Below are 17,119 nucleotides of genomic sequence, written 5' to 3' on the forward strand. Positions count from 1 at the left end.
TATAGCCGGAGTTAGGTATAAGCGCGATTTTAGTATCGCTCGATACTAAAGTCGTTTCAATCGCTAATACTCCGTATTAACATTCTCTAAACTAATAGTATCCCGTTTCCGCTACCGCGACGATAAGTACGATACTAGAGTTCTTATCGCCTATAAGGCTATAGAGGCTGCTTAAGCGCTTCTTAGTACTCTAACTTTATAGAAGATCCTAAGTAAAGACCGAGAGCAGACAAAAGATCTTATAGAACGGATTAGTAACTTAGATACAATCAGCGATAATAAGGGAGATAGGGTAGAGGAGCTAAGGCGATCGGTACGCCTAAGCTTTAAGCTTACGTAAGAGTGCCTCCGGGATGCTATAAAACGATTATAGCGAGCTTGGTTTAAGCTTGTATAAAGTTTACCTACCGACTATATTTACCGACTATAGTACTTAAGTTTCAAAATATTACAAGCTGTAATCTAGCGTATATATTCTTCTATATTTATTTATTCGATCTAACTACTCTCTTTCTCCTCTTATCTATATCGGGCTTATATACAGTTTCTTTTCTAATACCTAGTTCAAATAACTTGCTCTTAGGGCACTCGGTTTCTAGGCTTTTTCTTTCTGTTTACGAAAAATCAATACCTAATAGGTACGCAATACCTACTAGGTATCGTAATACCTACTAGGTTTGTACCCAACCCGATAGGTTAGGTTTACCTAGCTAAATACCTATACCTATTAGGTATTGCTAATACCCAACCTACCCTATATACCTACTAGGGTAGGTTGTACCTATAATGAGGCCTACTAAATAGATTACGTCGAAGCAGGTTACGAAATTTATCTAGGAGGAGATCTTCTACCGATAGGGTACGCCGTACGAGATCCTCCTCGATAACGCTAAGTATAACTTAGAGGAGGTAGAGGCGTTGCTTCGTAAGTACGGCGTCGCTCGTCTACGTATTTTACTATACTATCCGGAATCTATAGCTATCGTTAAAGTTAGGTACAAACCTATTATTACGGCGCTTAGCAAGATAACCGACGGAGGCAAGATATCCTAGATCCCGTACGTACCTATAGTACTATAGGCGGAACGTACTATAGAGGTATCGTCTACCGGTAAGACGCCGGTAGCGTTGATAATTAGCTACGATACTATCCTACCTATCGAGCTTTAGTTCCCTACTACGTCTATCTAGGACTAGGGTACTATTCGCGACTGCGAGAGTCTTCTCGCTATACGCGCTGCCGCCCTCGAAGCTATAGCCCTACGTATAGAGGACGCCCGCCTACGACAAGAGAGAATACAGGACTAAGCGAAGGTATATTTTAACGATCGCTACTATATCGATCGCCGTAAATTTGAGGTTAGTAATTTGGTTATAGTATATTAGAAAGAGTTAGAAGCGTCGCGTTCGGTAAAGCTAGTTTTCCGTTAGAAGGGTCCCTTTCGTATATATACCTATCGTCCGGGTACTACGTACTATAAGTTAGAGGGGTTAGATAGTATTGTCTATCGGAATACCTATAACAAGGACTCTCTTAAACTCTGTCGACTTAACGGCCTATTAGATAAAGGCGGTAGTATTACTAGTTCTAACGAGTAGGGTTAGTACTAGATACTAGTTCTCCGCCCTGCCTTTTCAACTTTCTATACGCCGACCGGGTATCTCCGCTTCCTAGTATCTCTCTCTATAGTACGGGCTCGTACTGCTTAATAGATACCTACTCTCCTTCTTCGTCGTCGTATAGTTAGGGGAAGGAGTAGCGTACTCGCTATTCTTTTAATTCTTTTTCTATTTGTTGCGCCGCCGCCGCCGTCTAGTCTTTTATCTATAGCTAGGCCCCCTACCGCCGCCGCCGTCTAATCCTTTATCTATAACTAGGCCCCCCGTAGGCGTCGTTTTAGATACGCCCTACGCTTTTAATAGCGGCGGGTTAGTACCGTCCGAGTTTGGCTACCCTAGGATTATAACTATATTACCGGCCGGGCGCCCCGGTACCTAGTAATAGTTAGGCTAGAAGGTTTCTAATCCGTCCGAAGGTTTTTAATCTATTATTTTTCGCTTTACCTCCTAGCGTTGTCCTCGCCCTCCTTACGGCGTATACTGTATACTATATTCCTTACTACGGTCCTTATATCTAAGGGTCCCCGCGATGCCTAACTACTACTTTACGTCGGCATTCTCGTCCTACCCTTACTTATCTTACTTATCTTTATATCGGCATTCTCGTACTATCCTTACTTATCTCGCCTATACGGGTAGTACTTCCCTAGGCGCGTTACTTTTCGCGTTATTTGTTTGCTACAGTACTGCCGTAAGCGCGCCGGCACTCCCGCGAGCGCGAGTTACTTTCGCGTTATTCTACGAGTACGAGTTACTTTTCGCGTTATTCCGCGAGCGCGAGTTACTTTCGCGTTATTTAGAGGATAAGAGTGCCCTTTTCTTCCTTTTGAACTTACTCTTCTTCTTCAACCTACCTCCTTACCCGCCGTACTCCCTAGCCTATATTCTATATAACTACTATCTCTACTACCTCGAAAGGAGCCTCGCCTGTACTACGACCTACGCCTACGTTAACAACGGAGTCGCGCTCGCGCGCGCAACTATCGGTCCTACTATAGCTAACCGTAATATGCCTACCTAACCCGAGACGGACGACGGCGATAGGTTAGAATACTAGGTAACCGTTCGGGAGAGGAGACAAAGCTCGATGTCGTTCTTAATTATAGTAGTAAGGATAGATACGTTATTATGCTCGGCGGAGGTAAGGAGTATCCTTCGTAGAGTAACCGACCTAGATACGATCGCAGCCCTATTACTAACTCTCGATACGCTAGTAAGAACGGAAGTAGTACGTACGGTATACTAACTCTGCAACGCGACCTTAACTAGTTACGATACTATATATATATCGGTTTATAAGAAGTTCGTAGCTATAGCTCTAGACTAGGAGATCCTAGAAGGTAAACTAATTATAGACGTATTCCCCGGTTTTGCGAAGGTAGTAGATCGAGGAAAGGAGGCCCGAAATCGACGAAGGACGGCTTACTAGAACATTATTAACCGATAGTTCGGTAGAGATATCGCTACCGCCTAGAGCTTCCTTACTAGTCTAACGATATAGGAGGTTCTATGTACTTATTCGTAGGCCTACGATCTAGGCAGCCTAGCGGCTCTTAGTTCTAACCGTAGGTAAATACTACGCGCTCTTATAGAAGCAGTAGCGTAGCGATTGCTTACTCCTATTACTAGTCGATCGAAGATACCGGAGGTTACGGGAGGCGATTATATTCGTATATATATACTGCCTACCGATAAGCAATTAGTAGAACCTAGAGAGGAGGCAGAACAATATATTCTATAGATATAATTTAGGTTCGTCTACGAGGGCGACTTTTACAAGATCGTAAGTAAGGGCTTTATTAAACCTACGCAGCTACGCTAATACCTTCGGAGCTATCTATACTACTACCTCTACCGCTATTGTCCGAGCAAGTCTAACTCCGTCTATACTAGGGACGCCGTAGGGAGCCGGACCTATTACCGGACTATAAAGAACCCCCGAGCAAACGCTAATGTATGTTACGACTATTAACGCCGGAGATACTATAGGTACCGGATAGTACTTCTAGTTAGAGCCCTATTAATATGCGTAATCCGTTAGGCCTCCGGGGCCTTACCGGGACGGGCTATATAGAGCCGGGCCCGGAGGCCGCGATCCCGACTACGGAGATAGAGCCGACCGAGGATACGGCTAGCGAGGAGGTAGATAACTAGACCGGGGAATTTACCTTTAACGAAGAGCTAACCGAGAACGTACTCGCCGAGGGGGGACAAGTTACGTCTCGTATATATACGCCGTTGTCTATATACCGTTATACTCTTTGCCCGGATACGACTAATCTATATCTTATTAGCCTATATATAGCTATACCCCTCTATTAATAGCTAGAGGATATCGTCGACCGAGGCGTCTAGCTATATATAGTAGAGGAGGACCCGGTTCCGTTATACCGGCACTATACTAGGGTGTTTGCGAGCTATAGGTTCGGACTTAAGTCGAATATCGCTATAGCTCTACTAACTACTTGCATTGCCGAAGTCTATAGAGCTTACGTTAATAGCTAGTTTCTAGAATACTAGTATTAGTACCCGGAATTCTTCTCCCTAGCCTACTATCTAAAGTACGTAGGTAATGTACTTAGTCTATATACGTTCCTATCTCGAATATATATAGGAATACTAGTTACTCCCTCCGCTACGCCTAACGTAGAAACCTTGGTTACTAAGCTCCGATCATTTATAATTAACGCCGGCGATTAGGCTACGTTCGATCTTATCGGCTTAGTTACAAAGGAGGGGGTTTTTAGGTATACCGAGACGATCTTCGGGGATATCGAATATAAGTTCGATATATACTTATAGTACCTCCGTCGTATAAATAGTCGCTCTAACCTAGGGTAGAACAGGTCGTAGATATATAGCGTAATTCAGTAGCTCGTCCGCTAGGACATCTTATACTAGGCTTTATACGCTTCTTTACGTACGGACGGTAATTACCGTTTAGTGTCTTATCCTTATTACGCGAAGTACTAGTACGGCGACGACAAGGGTAACGAGAATATAAGTCGTAATAGCTTTAAGTATATAGACTACAACGTTATAGATCTTGCGGCAGGCAAAGGTACTAGTTAGATCTAAGGCTCGGTATCGTTCGATAATAAGACTTATAAGGACTGTACTATACTTGTTTAGGGAATACACTATAACGAGACGTTTCGTAAGTAGGCAGAGGTAAACTACGCCGCCGGTCGTTTACAGAATAGCCGGATCTACAATATTATAGATAAGAAGCTCGGGCCTAAACTAAGAAAGAAGATAGGTCTAGATTAGTAGCTAACTCCGGTCTAGCGATATAGCGTCTATATTACCGACCTCCGTATTCCTTATAGCGCGCTATCTTCGTAGGGCGTACGATATACGATCCTCCCTTAGTTTGTAGCTATTACTAATATAGAAACCGGAGAGATAGAGAACCCGAAAATAGGGACCCTTTAGCAGATCGCGGAGGTATACCGAACAATAACTACCCTACTATCTAGCCCGTCGGGCTACTCTAATATATATAGTCCAATTCTATACCGATTTCCTACTATAGCCTAGTTAGATAGCCTTAGCCTAATCTTAGACGCTCTAGTTAGTCGCAAATCTTAGGCCGATATAGAAGTTATTAACGAGTTGAACTATATTACTTATATAGAATCTCTTGCTTAGTAGGAGGTATACAAGCTTAAATAGTAGGCGAACGCTATTAAGAGGTATAAGAAGGTTTTCGACCGTATTCGTAATTCTAAAATACTACTCTTCGGGAACGCTAGTTACTTCTACTATAAGGGTAACTTTGAGTTTCGACCGTAGCCTGATTTTTCTACTCTCGACTCTAAGTATATAGAGGAAGGCTCTAGTACTATACTTAAGGGCGATATATCCTAGATAGAATAGGTAGTACGTTAGTTAGGCCCCCGGGGCCTAACCGGGAGCTTCCGAGTATAGGGAGGGTTTAGGTTTTTACGATTAGGTGCCTTGTTTTCGACGGGTCGTTTAGGTCTGCTTTTCTATATATAATCGTTAGATAGGGGGGAGGGGGGTTTAGTTATACCTATGTCTACAGGACAGATATATAGGTAGGGGAGGGTATATTAAGCGGCTAGGCGTGTTTCTTTTACGTAGGGCGTTAGGGTAGAGCCGAGAGCCGGACGGCCTAGGAGGGCCGTACTACTCCCGGCGGGTAGCTATATAGAGTAGTTTTCTTCTTTTTAGGACAGAGGAGAGGACGGACATAATTAGGACGTAGACGTACGGATACCTACTCTACTATAATTGATGTCGTTACCCTATAGTGCGCTTTGTCTTCTAATATTACCGTTCCTACTACCTACAGGCATCTCCGCGTCCTTCCGGACCTCTACCTATCCTACCCCTTTTACTGCGGAGCTACGCCGCGACCTACCGTAAGCCGGGCCTATCCGATCGTCTACTCGAGGACGGTAGTAGGAGAGAGGGCTTTACGGTAATACTATAGTATTATCAACTAATTAACCTATTATCCAATTAGTAGCTAAGGCAATAAATAAGATAATAGGTAGACGTAATTAGGGTACTTAGGAGGTATGTTTTCTCTTGCTCGGGCTCTAACTTTAAAAGGGTATACGTTCTGTACTCTCTATCGATTATCGAGCCCCTAACTAACAAGAGCGTAATTTAGTACTATATAACGATAATAATAGTAAACTTCTACTACAAGAGGATTTTAAGAAGGGCAAATCCTACTAGATTAAGTATATTTAGCGCTACGCGCGCTACGAGGATGTTACTTTCTTTAATACTCTTACTAACTACGAGATACGCGGCCTAACTATAAAGCCTCTACTACGAGGTGCTATACGTTTATTAAGTTACTACCTAAAATACAGAAATAATCCTGCCGATTCAATATATAAGGATTACTACCGTACCTAGGTTGTCCTCCTCGAAGGGCTATAGCGAACCTATCTAACACTTCCGGTAATACTTACGGTATATACCTTCGAAAAGTACTCTAACGTATATCGCTAGTATCGACGCTACTATACCTACTATCTAGACCTATATTTGGCTCCTCTTTAGAAGCTATCTCGAAAGGTTCAAGTACGAATTGATAAAGAGGAGTTCGAAGAGCGTATCGATAACGAAGACGCGGATCCCGCTTACTAGGATAAGCTCGTTTAACGCCCCTCCTATTATAATCCGAATGCTCTTAGTAATAGAGATATTAATGTAAATACAGATTAGTCAAGCTTTGTTAGAAAGTATACTATTCTATTCCCTAATATCTATTACTACCCTTAGAGAGAGTACTAGAAAGAAGAGATTGCTACAAACCCTATAGAGTTATATATAGACTTATAGTCTACTAGTTAGAAGGAGCTCCTAAATCCAGAGCAGCGACTAGTCTATAATACTGTTATTGACTATTACTACGATTTTTTGGCTAGACAAACACCTCCTTAGCTTCTTCTTAATATAGATAGCCGCGTAGGAACTAGCAAATCCTATATTATTAACCTAATATCCGCTTACCTCTAGACTAAAGCCGGATCCCGTAGAAATCTAGTGCTTCGTCTAGCTCTAACTAGTATAGCGGCTTATACTATTAATAGCTAGACTCTATATAAATTGCTTAAGTTGCCTATAAATCGAAACTTTTAGGATCTCTCTGTTTCCGTACTTCAAGCTATTTAGGCCGAACTCTATAGAATTCACTACCTTATTATCGACGAGAAGTCTATAATTAGTCTTTTATAGCTTAAGATAATTAAACTCCGGCTCTCCTAGGTATATAGCAGTCCTCTACTATTTAGGGGCATGAATATTGTACTTCTCGGCGATTTCTTCTAGTTACTACTAGTCGCTAGGTTGCTACTCTTTACTACCGACCTTAAGTATACTATTAACGTTACTGTTAGTAGTCGCAATAATTACTATAGTTTTAATCGTACTATCTACTTAATACGATTAATACGATAATAAGGCAACGCCTAAGCAGCATTCCGGATAGCTCTAGAAGGGTTACGTAGTAATACGCTTACCTATTAGAATTAGCGCGTACTTGCAACCTGTATTAGCTCGGTACTTCCTATATACGAACGACATTTATTTAATAATACTACCCGTATCTACTTTACTAACAGCAGTATAAGGGATTTCAATAAACAGCAATTAATAGTATTAAATACCCCTATTATAAGGCTTAAGGCAAAGTACGACGATAAGAGTATTAGACAACGTGCTTCTATAGACGAATATAGGCAATTAGAAGCAGAAATTAAGCTATCTATTAGTTATAAGATTATGCTTCTAAAGAATATATAGACTAAAGCCGGCCTAGTAAATAGTACTACTAGATTCTTATATAATATCGAATAGGCGCTAGGAACGACTAGTCCCTACGATACGCTACCTTATTGCCTTATAATAAGAATCAAGAAGACGGATTACACTAGTTTATAGCTCTAGGAGTATAGTATTTACGTTACAATCCCTATCTTTACTAATAAGAGGCTATTCTACCGTAGTAGAAACGAGTACTATCGCGAGCAATTTCTAGTCCGTATAGCGTTCGCAATAATAGTCTATAAAGTATAAGGTATAACCCTCGATAGAGCAGTAATTGATATTACCTCTAAAGAATTTATACCTAGATTGCGATATATAGCAGTTTCTCGGGTAAAGACCCTTAATAGTCTTATATTTGAGAAACCCTTCGATTTCTCCTTCTTTACTAATCGCCTTAGCGCTACTGCTATCGCTCGTAAAGCCGATATTGAACGCCGTAGGCTAGAGTGCCTTCTTCCTGAAAATACGAGCGATCAAGACACTTAAGAGACCTATACTCGCTCTCGCTAAACTACTTATAGCTCGTAGTATAGCTCTATTAATAATATTATAAACTAGTATCTCGACGAGGATGAATTAATAATAGCCGGCGGTCTAGGTATAGATATATAGCAAGAGCAAGGACATAATAATAAAGACTCGATAGAATTTAACGAGAATAACTTTATTCGGTTAGGTAGGAGAGGTAGACGCCCTACGCGAGACGATAAGGACGAGTTGATAATAGCCGGAGGCCTAGGTACGGACATATAGCAAGAGTAAGGCGATAAGGACAACGAGCGCGGAGGTATACGGCTACTATTATTAGCGTTGTTTAGACGGCGTAGTAAAGATAATAGTTTTATAGCGCCTACCTAGGACATACAGTTATAGGACGATAGTAATAAGGATACTACCGATAGTAAGCTCTAATCTATAACTAATAAGAGGCTAGAGAAATGCCCCTAGTTATGTCTATAAATACGGAGATAGCGCTAATCGGCTTAGAATCAAAAATCGTACTATATAAAAATCGTTGATACGTAACTTTCTAATATACAGTAATTTGTGCCCGCCCCTAACTTGATATATTAAAACCTAAGGTTTTTGCTCTTACTAAGCAAACAGTATACGGGTATAAACTATACAGGTATAAACTAATCTAGGCACTACTTTCCGGAATAACGACACTACGCGTACGTATTGCTGCCCTTCTTCCCTACGAACTCTTCTATACCCGCTATCGAGTATATACGATACAAAAAGCCCTTCGCTATATACCTTGCGTAGGCTAGATTCCGAGAAACCCCCGTATCGGTCTCTTTAATCCTACTAACGTACGAGAATAGCGCTCTTCGCTTTGCCGAGCCTACCGTCTATAAGGCCTTACTACGTACCTCTTTACTTATAGAGTAGTAGGTATCTATAGCAGTTAGTCGTCGCGCTGCTACCTTAGCCTACGTAGGCCTACTACTACCCCTGCTTAGTATACTTAGCGCTGTCTCCGGCTCTTCCTTATTATTATTAGGTATCTCGTATAGATTATACTATAGTACTATAGGTAGCCGCTTTAGAAGACGTAGGCTCGGTCGACGTAGCTGCGAAGAACTAGTAACCGGAGAAGCAAAAACCGGAGAAGCGGATAGAGAAGAAGCGGTACTTAGCTATTCGGGTATAGTATAATACTGCTCGTATTCGCTATTATTATCGATCGGCTCTAGCGTCGGCTCTACGGCTATCTTATTGATCGCGTCGTACATCTATTAACCGTCGTCGGCTATACTTGAAATAGGTTAGCTAATTAGAAGCTAGAGAATCGCTATCGATTCTACGCGTAAATTCGTATATATATAGTACTAATCAACTCGGATTGATATATATATATATATACGCGTTGCGTATATAGAATTCGTAGAATTCCGACGTTAGCGTATATTTAGGCATAGTATACAATATACGCGGCGGGCATAAACCAAGTTCTAGTAGGGAAAAGATTAGCCTCTATATTAGCAAGATTAGCCGACGTTCCGTACTACTAACGGGCTAGCCTATAGGACATATTATTTCTAAGGTCTATATAATAAAGCAAAGCACGCAGAACTACCCTATAGCAATAGATTCAAAGATAGTCTGTGATTCTATATAAAAAATGTATATGAAGGTAATATAATAAGGCTTTTGGGAATGCCAAGAAGACAGACTTTCGGAACCGCGGAGGTAGTAGTAGTAGTGATGGTAGTAAGTTCTCCCTAGATGACACCAAGGAGGTAGGAGGTATTTTATGTACATCTGCTGGTTCTGTATCATACATGGTCGTTTTTTACTTACCTGAAGAATTTAGGAGGTAAAACATCTCTGCAAGAACCCATGGGTTCTTCCGAGGCAACACATGACCGGATCCGAGAATCTTGTTGGAAGAAGAATGAAACTGTTTTTTTTTTCTTTTTCCTTCTTCTTTCTTCTGCCTACTGATGTCCCCCCCCTTTTTCTCATCAGAATCTTTCCCGCGCAGTGACCGGCACCAAACTCTCTTGATCTTCAAGACTCCAATCCTCTTTCCTCCTTTCCACCTGTTCCACAACTTTGGTAACTTGAATCCCATCGCTCGTCGTTCGCCCTCCCCCCACTACCACCCCATCTCGCGTACTCGCCGTTATGGTCGTCAGAGGAGCAGAAGGAGGAGGCGGAGGAGGAGGATTTCTGGTGTAAATATCCGTTTCAAATTCACTCACTCGAACACCCTTGTGGGATTTCCCCCAACTTCTTGATGTTTCACTTAATTTCGGATCCCATTTTTCTATTCGTATCACTCTTTCACCATTCCCATTCCCACCACCATCGGATTTGCTCGCTCGACTCAACTCCACATCTCCTCCTCCTCCTCCTCCTCGAGAACCCGCTATAGTAGAAGAAAAAAGATTCGGAAAATATCTCGTCACAAGCCCTTTGAGCGTGGGTAGACAACTCGCGATAATTCCCACGGTGGCTTCTAATACTGCCCAGAGTGCTGCCAACGGGTTGTCCCAGCTGGGATCGTCGGAGATGGCGATGGCGTATAAGGAGTGGAAGCGGATGATGGAGATGAGACAGATGATTCCGCCGAGACCGAAGACGGACATGAGAATGTAGCGTTGGCGTTTGGGGAGGTTGAGGGATTTTGTTACGGGGAGGGGGAGGAGGGCGGTTGCTATGTCGGTTGCTATGTTGAAGGAGGAGTTGAAGAACCTAGTTATTTTTTTTTTGTTCGTCAATTTCTTCTCTGATTTTATCATCAAGGGGAAGATATAGAGGCAAAAAGAAGGCAAAAAAGATAAAAATACTAACCACAAAGGCAACCTCGGCAAACATTTCCCTCCCTTCTTCTCCGGTTCCCAAAAATGTGATACGGGCGTACACATAAACATGGTCGCCAATACCGTCCACCACATAAATACAAACATGATTCCAAACAACACAATCGAAATCTTGCGGAATTTCGGAATATGGCCGAAAATTCGAAGACATTGTAAGACAATGGACAGTTTGGCCAGTCCTAGACCGAAGTAGTAATTCCAGACGGAGATCCTGTGAATGAATGATTCCATCAGTCAATCAACACTCCAAAGATCTCGTTTGGAATGAAGAGAGGTTTTGATGAACGTAAATCAAAAGAAAAAAAAAGAAAACTCACCAAAACCAAATCAACAACCTCCTCTCCTGCACCTCCGTCAAACTACTCTGATGTCTCCCCAGTCCAAAATGTACTTGATTTAAAATACATATGGTAAAAACTGTCGTGAAGGCCATTGCTAAGGTTACGACAAAATCGTCCCAGCCGGCTTGATGCACGATTCCCAGGCGTGTCCAGAGTCGGAGGAGGACGCAGGTTAGAGCTGTGAATGTCTGGTGGAATAAAGAGTGGGTTAGAAAAGCAAGGTTGGAGGGAGGGGGGGACGGAGACGGACGAAGCTGAGGACGACTGCTACGACTGTTGTGGGGGAGGCGTGGCCGCTGGGTTTGGACATGGTGGGTGGGTTTCTTTTTCTTTTCTTTTCTTCGGATTGGATTGGATTGAGATCGGATTGAATTGGAGTGGCCCGTCGGCGGTGGGAGGAGTGGCAGTGACTGGCGTTTCACTACAGCTATATGTAGCTCAAGTAGCTAGATATCTCATGGTAGCGGAGAGAGAAGAATCCGTTGATAATGATAGCAGTAGTAGTAAAGATGATGAAATAGGATAGGATAGGATAGGATAGGTATACAGTAGCAGTGACTAGTAGCCAGCAGTGAGTATCAGGAGAAGTAAGCAGCAGTACGTAAAGCAACAAGAAAAAAAGAATATTAAGAAGGTAAGGTAAGGTGAGTAGGAGAAAAACTCCAGGTAGTAATCAAGTACCTGTAAGGTAAGTTAGTTAGTTGCACCAACAATATCTCAATCTCTCATCACAGGTGACAGATCTCATCATACGGTAATCAGATATCTACTCACAGCAGCCAGCAAGTTGAGTTTTCAAAAAACACACACACAAAAAAAAAGAGTTCCTACTTCCTGGTCCTTTTTCAACAGACTAGGGACCTCCTGTATGTGTGTACCCCAAAAAGGGAGAGGGGAAACCCGGGGAAAGGTCATGGACTCATGGGCTTGCAACAAGAGGAAAACAAGAGATATCTTCTCCTCCTCCTCCTGAGACCCGGACCTGACCTTGCCCTTAGGGTTTTTTGGAGGGGGAGGGGGAGTTGTCGTCGTCGTCGTCGACTCGTCGTCGTGTTGTTTTGCTGATGACCAGAGCAGACCAGGGCCTGTCCTTGCCGCGCGCTTATACCAATGGTATAGCATGGATAGATGGGATGGGATGGGATGGGATCAGAAGAGTTCAGTTCGGTTCGGTTCGATTCACTTCACTTCACCGATACCCCGTTTTCTGATGATGATGATGATGATAATAATGATGATGACAAAGATGATGCATAGCTCTTGTTGGTTGGTTCCGCGGACCTTTTTATTTTCCTTCAGGGTTGTTCGCTTGGAAAGCAGCGTGGAGATGATGAACGAGGGGAGGGTTAGCGAGAAAGCTTCATCAGCAGACAGATGGACAGACAGACAGGCATCGCTTTTACTAGATCGGGCTTGTCGTCGCGTTGTTATGCTGGTGATGATGACTCCTCATCACTGTTAGGAGGTAGGTTGGTATGTAGCTGCTTTTCTGGGGGTTCATGGATCAGTTGATAAAGTTTTAGGGCTTAGAGCTGCCGTCGCCGCCGCCGCCCGCCGCTTGTGATGATGATGATGATGATGATGATGATGATCCTGATGAACTGGTGGGCTGATGATGAGCTGATGAGTGAACTAGGGGGGTAGTTGACTTTTATTTTTATTTATTTTTATTTATTTTTTTAATTTTTTCTCCTGCTTTCTGGGCAGAGGAGTTTGAATCGGTGGGAAGCGAGCGGTTCGAGCGCCGAGCTTACTCGCTGTTGGTAATCTGGGGAATGAAATTTAGATATGGGGTGAGGTTTTTTTTTTGTGCGAGTAATGAGTTCGAGCAAGGATCAATGACTTTGGAGGGACCTAGATATAGTAGTGGATATGATACGAAATGAATAGTAGGAAGGACTTTTTTGTCTCCTCAAAGCCGTATACTCCATTCTTCTCCTGCATCAAATCGAATTCGATTGCCAACACACCGTCGGTAGGATGAGTATTGAGTGTCAATCATTTTGGTATGCATGGAATACCCCACGGGGTGATGGGGACGAGGTTAGCCCCAACCATATTCTTGGCTTAATTTCCTGTCATACGAGGGGATTACACTCAAAAAGGCGGCGAGATGTACCGATTCGGAGGAATGTTTTCCGATATTATAACGACCAAAGCGTCTCGATAGAACTGACCAGTTCACTCTTGCTATCGAGATGAACAAGAACTTGCGAGATTTTACCAAGTCTTTCTTCTATCAGCTTGTTGCTGGAATCTATGCCTCATCTACTACTCTACCTCTATCATCACTTCATCAACCACCACTAACTACTATATAGATCGCAACAACTTCACAACTTCTTCCCATTCCCCACACCCAAAATATCATCCTCCGTACTCGTCGGAGCATAGCCTCCCGCCACAGCCACCTCCTTTCCCTTCTCCTGCCACAGAAAGCACTCATCCCCCTCCACCGTCGAGGGATCAAACGTAAACATCCTCGCCTCCGCATTCTTCCACATATACCCACTCGGCCCCTCTGCACTCGCCGTCAACTCGCGCAAAATATCTCCATGTCCCACGAGCACAATCGTCTGCTCGGGCCGATTACGCAACCACTGTCGCACCCATTTCGCTCGCTGCGCAATCCGCGTGCGATCTGCGGACCAGAAGCCTTGCTTCGATGTCCAGTCGGGCGGGAGGTGTGAGAAATTAAATCCGTGCAGTTCGGGGTCCTGGGAGAGGATTTCTTGTGAAGAACCCGTGTCGCAGGGGAAGTCGTTGCATTCTTGGAATTCGGGGAGGAGAATCACTTTTTCGAGGCCGCCTAGGCGCGAGATTGCGGGCGCCCAGCCGAGTTTGGTGGTTTGCAAGGTGCGCTTGAGAGGGCTGGTGGCAACGAGGTCGACTTCTTGGGAGAGAGCTTCGACTTGTGGAGCGAGTGCTGCTGCTTGTTTCTTGCCCAGCGGCGTAAGAGGTGCGTCGTGGACTGTGGTTGGAGTTGAGCATCAATGAGAGTGGGAGAGAGCGGTGAGTAGTAGGATTAGGTGAGAAGCTTACTGGAGTAATCGAGACCGACATTGTGCTCGGCCTGCGCGTGGCGAGTGAGGATGATACGGGAGTTGGGTGCCATTATCACACGTGTATTCAATGCTCAACAGGATGGAGATAGGAATGAGTGAGTGAATATGTGTCCCCAAAAAAAGGAGTCTAATGGTATGTGAATCACATGCAAGAAAGGGAACTTGTGTCCCACCAGTGACGACACTGGATGACTAAGATACAGGTCAGAGGAGTATCACCAAACGGCGTCGTGTTCGGCAACACGTGGACTACTAAGTGAATCAACTTCCTCCTCCCCCTGCCCCTTTCACACTCGCCCTTTTTCTTCGTTAATGATAAAACAGATGTTTACTCACTGTGCTCGATTCAGTCACTCATGCTCCAGGCACTCACCCAATCGAGAACGAATTATTTCAAGCTTGACGCTCTGTAAGAACAGATTGTACACCAAGGTTTCCATTCAACATTGTCGCGCTCTCCTTTGCTCTCCTGCTAGCATCGGCATCATGCCAGCTGTTCGTGCGTTGCATCCAGACGATATCGCTGCGTTCACCTCTTCCATCCAACAGCAGGAGAGAGCGAGAGAGCCTCCCAAATCACCTAGCACGCTCAAGTCTCCTCGAGCAACTTCGGCCAAGTCAGCGGAAACCTCGTTTGCAAAGCACGTTGCAGAACTCGAGCTGCCTTGAGCAGTACAGCATCATGCTGCGTAGTTGATTTGGCCGACGGAGCGCGCCCCCGAGCGCCACTGTTGACATGGCGAGGCCTTTTGGATATTCCACGCGAAGCCTGCGCATGACTGTCCACGGCTACTAATCCTGCGCTTTCTACCGCTTCGAACAAGATCGCGCCTAGTCGTAAGTCGTCTTCTGCTTCGGCGAGCATCAGATCGACATCCGTGTCTGCAGCGTGGAGCCCGATGATGTTGGTATCGTGGTCGGATGCGTGGCGCAGCAGATTGTCGATGGATGTGTTGACTCGTGCGAGCCTCGCAATCGCTTGAGCGAGTGCCCGAGCATGTTGATCTGCGGTAGAAGTGCTAGAAGGCAGAGGAGACGGGTCTGTAGTCATGGGATGAGTATGTCGGTGACGAATCCGTGTTTAGGAAGACTTTTCGTCTTCTGGATATGCTGTTATATGGTCACATGGTGATCTACCACAGAAACACATCTATGGTCTCACATCTGTGGTTTGCTGGTCTGCAATATGATGTCTTTGACATATCTGACACCTTTGGCTGATTCCCCTTTTGCGTCCCAATTGCTTATGCAAAAACATGCAGAGAAGGAATCACCTTTGTTGGTATGCAAACCACGAACATGGACTACGAAAAGCGATATTGATAGACTGACTCAGGTAGCAGTATATCGACTGAGAACATCCCTAACACAGCTCAGTCATCATACGCACACACGTGGCTGCTTGTGGGTGAGTGAGTCTATTCTTACTCTTTCCAACGACAGGCTACCCCGACCACATACGATACCCCTGCCGCACTGGAGACCGAGTCAAGCGAACAGCAGGTTTTACAGCTTCGTCATGCATCGCCTCACCTACATGACTGGGTTTTATTTAGTAACAACCGTCGTCGTGTGTTGTCTTTTCTTCCTCATCATCTCCATCACCACACACTCGCTCTTCCAGTCATACCATCAACATTCGCTACACAACCACCAAAAAATCAACCAGATCTCGTTATGCAAAAGAGTACTCTCCTTCTGGCTGGTCTCGCAGGGCTCAGCTTCGCTCAGGACATCATCCGTGGCTTCAATAGCGGCGGAATTGGCCCCAATGGCGTGAAATCTCAGCAAGACTTTGAAGCCGAATTCAACAAAATGAAGAATCTCCCTGGTACTTCTGGCTTCACGTCGGCTCGCCTCTTCACCACGATTCAAGCGAATACTGCGAATGATCCCACCCTTGCCATCCCTGCCGCCATCTCGACCAAGACTTCTCTCCTCCTGGGACTGTGGGCCAGCGCGGGTCAGGATGCCTTCAATCAGGAGTTGACTGCTCTGAGGAGAGCTGTCGATCAGTACGGTGAGTGATGGACTAGTCTTTCAAGACACACAGGATTAATGATGGGAGTCGCCGCTGATACAAAAGAAATCTTCCTAGGCCAAGCATTCACCGACCTCATCGTCGGGATCTCTGTCGGTTCCGAAGACCTCTATCGTGTCACGCCTACGGGTATCGCCAACCAAGCGGGAATCGGATCTTCTCCCGACGAACTCGTCAAGTATATTCAACAGACTCGCGACAAGCTGGATGGTCATGATGATTTGAAGAAGAAGATTGGACACGTGGATACGTGGACGGCGTGGATCAATGCTACCAATTTCCCCGTCACAGCCGCCGTGGATTGGATTGGAATGGATGGTGAGTTTCACATTGTTTCGGATTTTTGTGTTTTCACTTCACACACATACGGAGAGGGAGAGGGGGGGGGGGGGGGGGGGGAAAGGGAAA

The 17,119-nt window shown here is 44.4% G+C and overlaps 6 protein-coding genes across 6 annotated transcripts in view; 2 read left to right on the top strand and 4 right to left on the bottom strand.

The window, feature by feature from the left end:
• Positions 1-8,181: 8,181 nt before the first annotated feature.
• SEPMUDRAFT_53001 (uncharacterized protein) lies at positions 8,182-8,418 on the top strand (the record flags this gene model as incomplete). Its single annotated transcript, XM_016909249.1, has 1 exon — positions 8,182-8,418. A coding segment is annotated over one exon (237 nt), but the record flags the coding sequence as incomplete, so codon positions are not given.
• A 2,350-nt stretch (positions 8,419-10,768) lies between these two features.
• Positions 10,769-11,915, bottom strand: SEPMUDRAFT_144544 (uncharacterized protein; the record flags this gene model as incomplete). Its single annotated transcript, XM_016903075.1, has 5 exons — positions 10,769-10,810; positions 10,851-11,136; positions 11,236-11,475; positions 11,582-11,793; positions 11,856-11,915. 5 exons carry the CDS (start codon positions 11,913-11,915, stop codon positions 10,769-10,771), a joined length of 840 nt encoding a protein of 279 aa, XP_016756838.1.
• A 226-nt stretch (positions 11,916-12,141) lies between these two features.
• Positions 12,142-12,829, bottom strand: SEPMUDRAFT_166404 (uncharacterized protein). The gene is made up of 2 exons (XM_016908230.1): positions 12,380-12,829; positions 12,142-12,286 (listed from the first exon to the last, which is right to left on the bottom strand). The coding sequence occupies exon 1, from the start codon at positions 12,725-12,727 to the stop codon at positions 12,401-12,403; it is 327 nt and encodes a 108-aa protein (XP_016756839.1). The 5' UTR covers positions 12,728-12,829; the 3' UTR covers positions 12,142-12,286; positions 12,380-12,400.
• Positions 12,830-13,822: 993 nt separating this feature from the next.
• SEPMUDRAFT_92810 (phosphoglycerate mutase-like protein) lies at positions 13,823-14,743 on the bottom strand. Its single transcript, XM_016910594.1, has 2 exons — positions 14,648-14,743; positions 13,823-14,576 (listed from the first exon to the last, which is right to left on the bottom strand). The coding sequence occupies exons 1-2, from the start codon at positions 14,718-14,720 to the stop codon at positions 13,939-13,941; spliced, it is 711 nt and encodes a 236-aa protein (XP_016756840.1). The 5' UTR covers positions 14,721-14,743; the 3' UTR covers positions 13,823-13,938.
• Positions 14,744-15,259: 516 nt separating this feature from the next.
• Positions 15,260-15,721, bottom strand: SEPMUDRAFT_120626 (uncharacterized protein; the record flags this gene model as incomplete). The annotated part of the gene is made up of 1 exon (XM_016901620.1): positions 15,260-15,721. One exon carries the CDS (start codon positions 15,719-15,721, stop codon positions 15,260-15,262), a length of 462 nt encoding a protein of 153 aa, XP_016756841.1.
• A 626-nt stretch (positions 15,722-16,347) lies between these two features.
• Positions 16,348-17,119, top strand: part of SEPMUDRAFT_52907 (glycoside hydrolase family 17 protein) — a gene marked incomplete at both ends in the record, with an annotated part of 1,669 nt that continues 897 nt past the window's right edge. Inside the window, 2 exons of the mRNA XM_016909244.1 lie at positions 16,348-16,690; positions 16,769-17,029. Coding sequence (XP_016756842.1) covers positions 16,348-16,690; positions 16,769-17,029 — 604 coding nt within the window. The remainder of the gene's footprint in view (positions 16,691-16,768; positions 17,030-17,119) is intronic.

This window comes from Sphaerulina musiva, assembly GCF_000320565.1.
Source record: "Sphaerulina musiva SO2202 unplaced genomic scaffold SEPMUscaffold_11, whole genome shotgun sequence".
NCBI classification, from domain to species: domain Eukaryota; kingdom Fungi; phylum Ascomycota; class Dothideomycetes; order Mycosphaerellales; family Mycosphaerellaceae; genus Sphaerulina; species Sphaerulina musiva.

Excerpts from the sequence above, each read along its gene's own strand:
- SEPMUDRAFT_166404 (XM_016908230.1), bottom strand. The coding sequence starts at position 12,727 with ATGCTATACCATTGGTATAAGCGCGCGGCAAGGACAGGCCCTGGTCTG.
- SEPMUDRAFT_92810 (XM_016910594.1), bottom strand. The coding sequence starts at position 14,720 with ATGGCACCCAACTCCCGTATCATCCTCACTCGCCACGCGCAGGCCGAG. Across the intron at positions 14,577-14,647 it reads TGTCGGTCTCGATTACTCCA|TCCACGACGCACCTCTTACG; the intron begins GTAAGCTTCTCA and ends CTCCAACCACAG.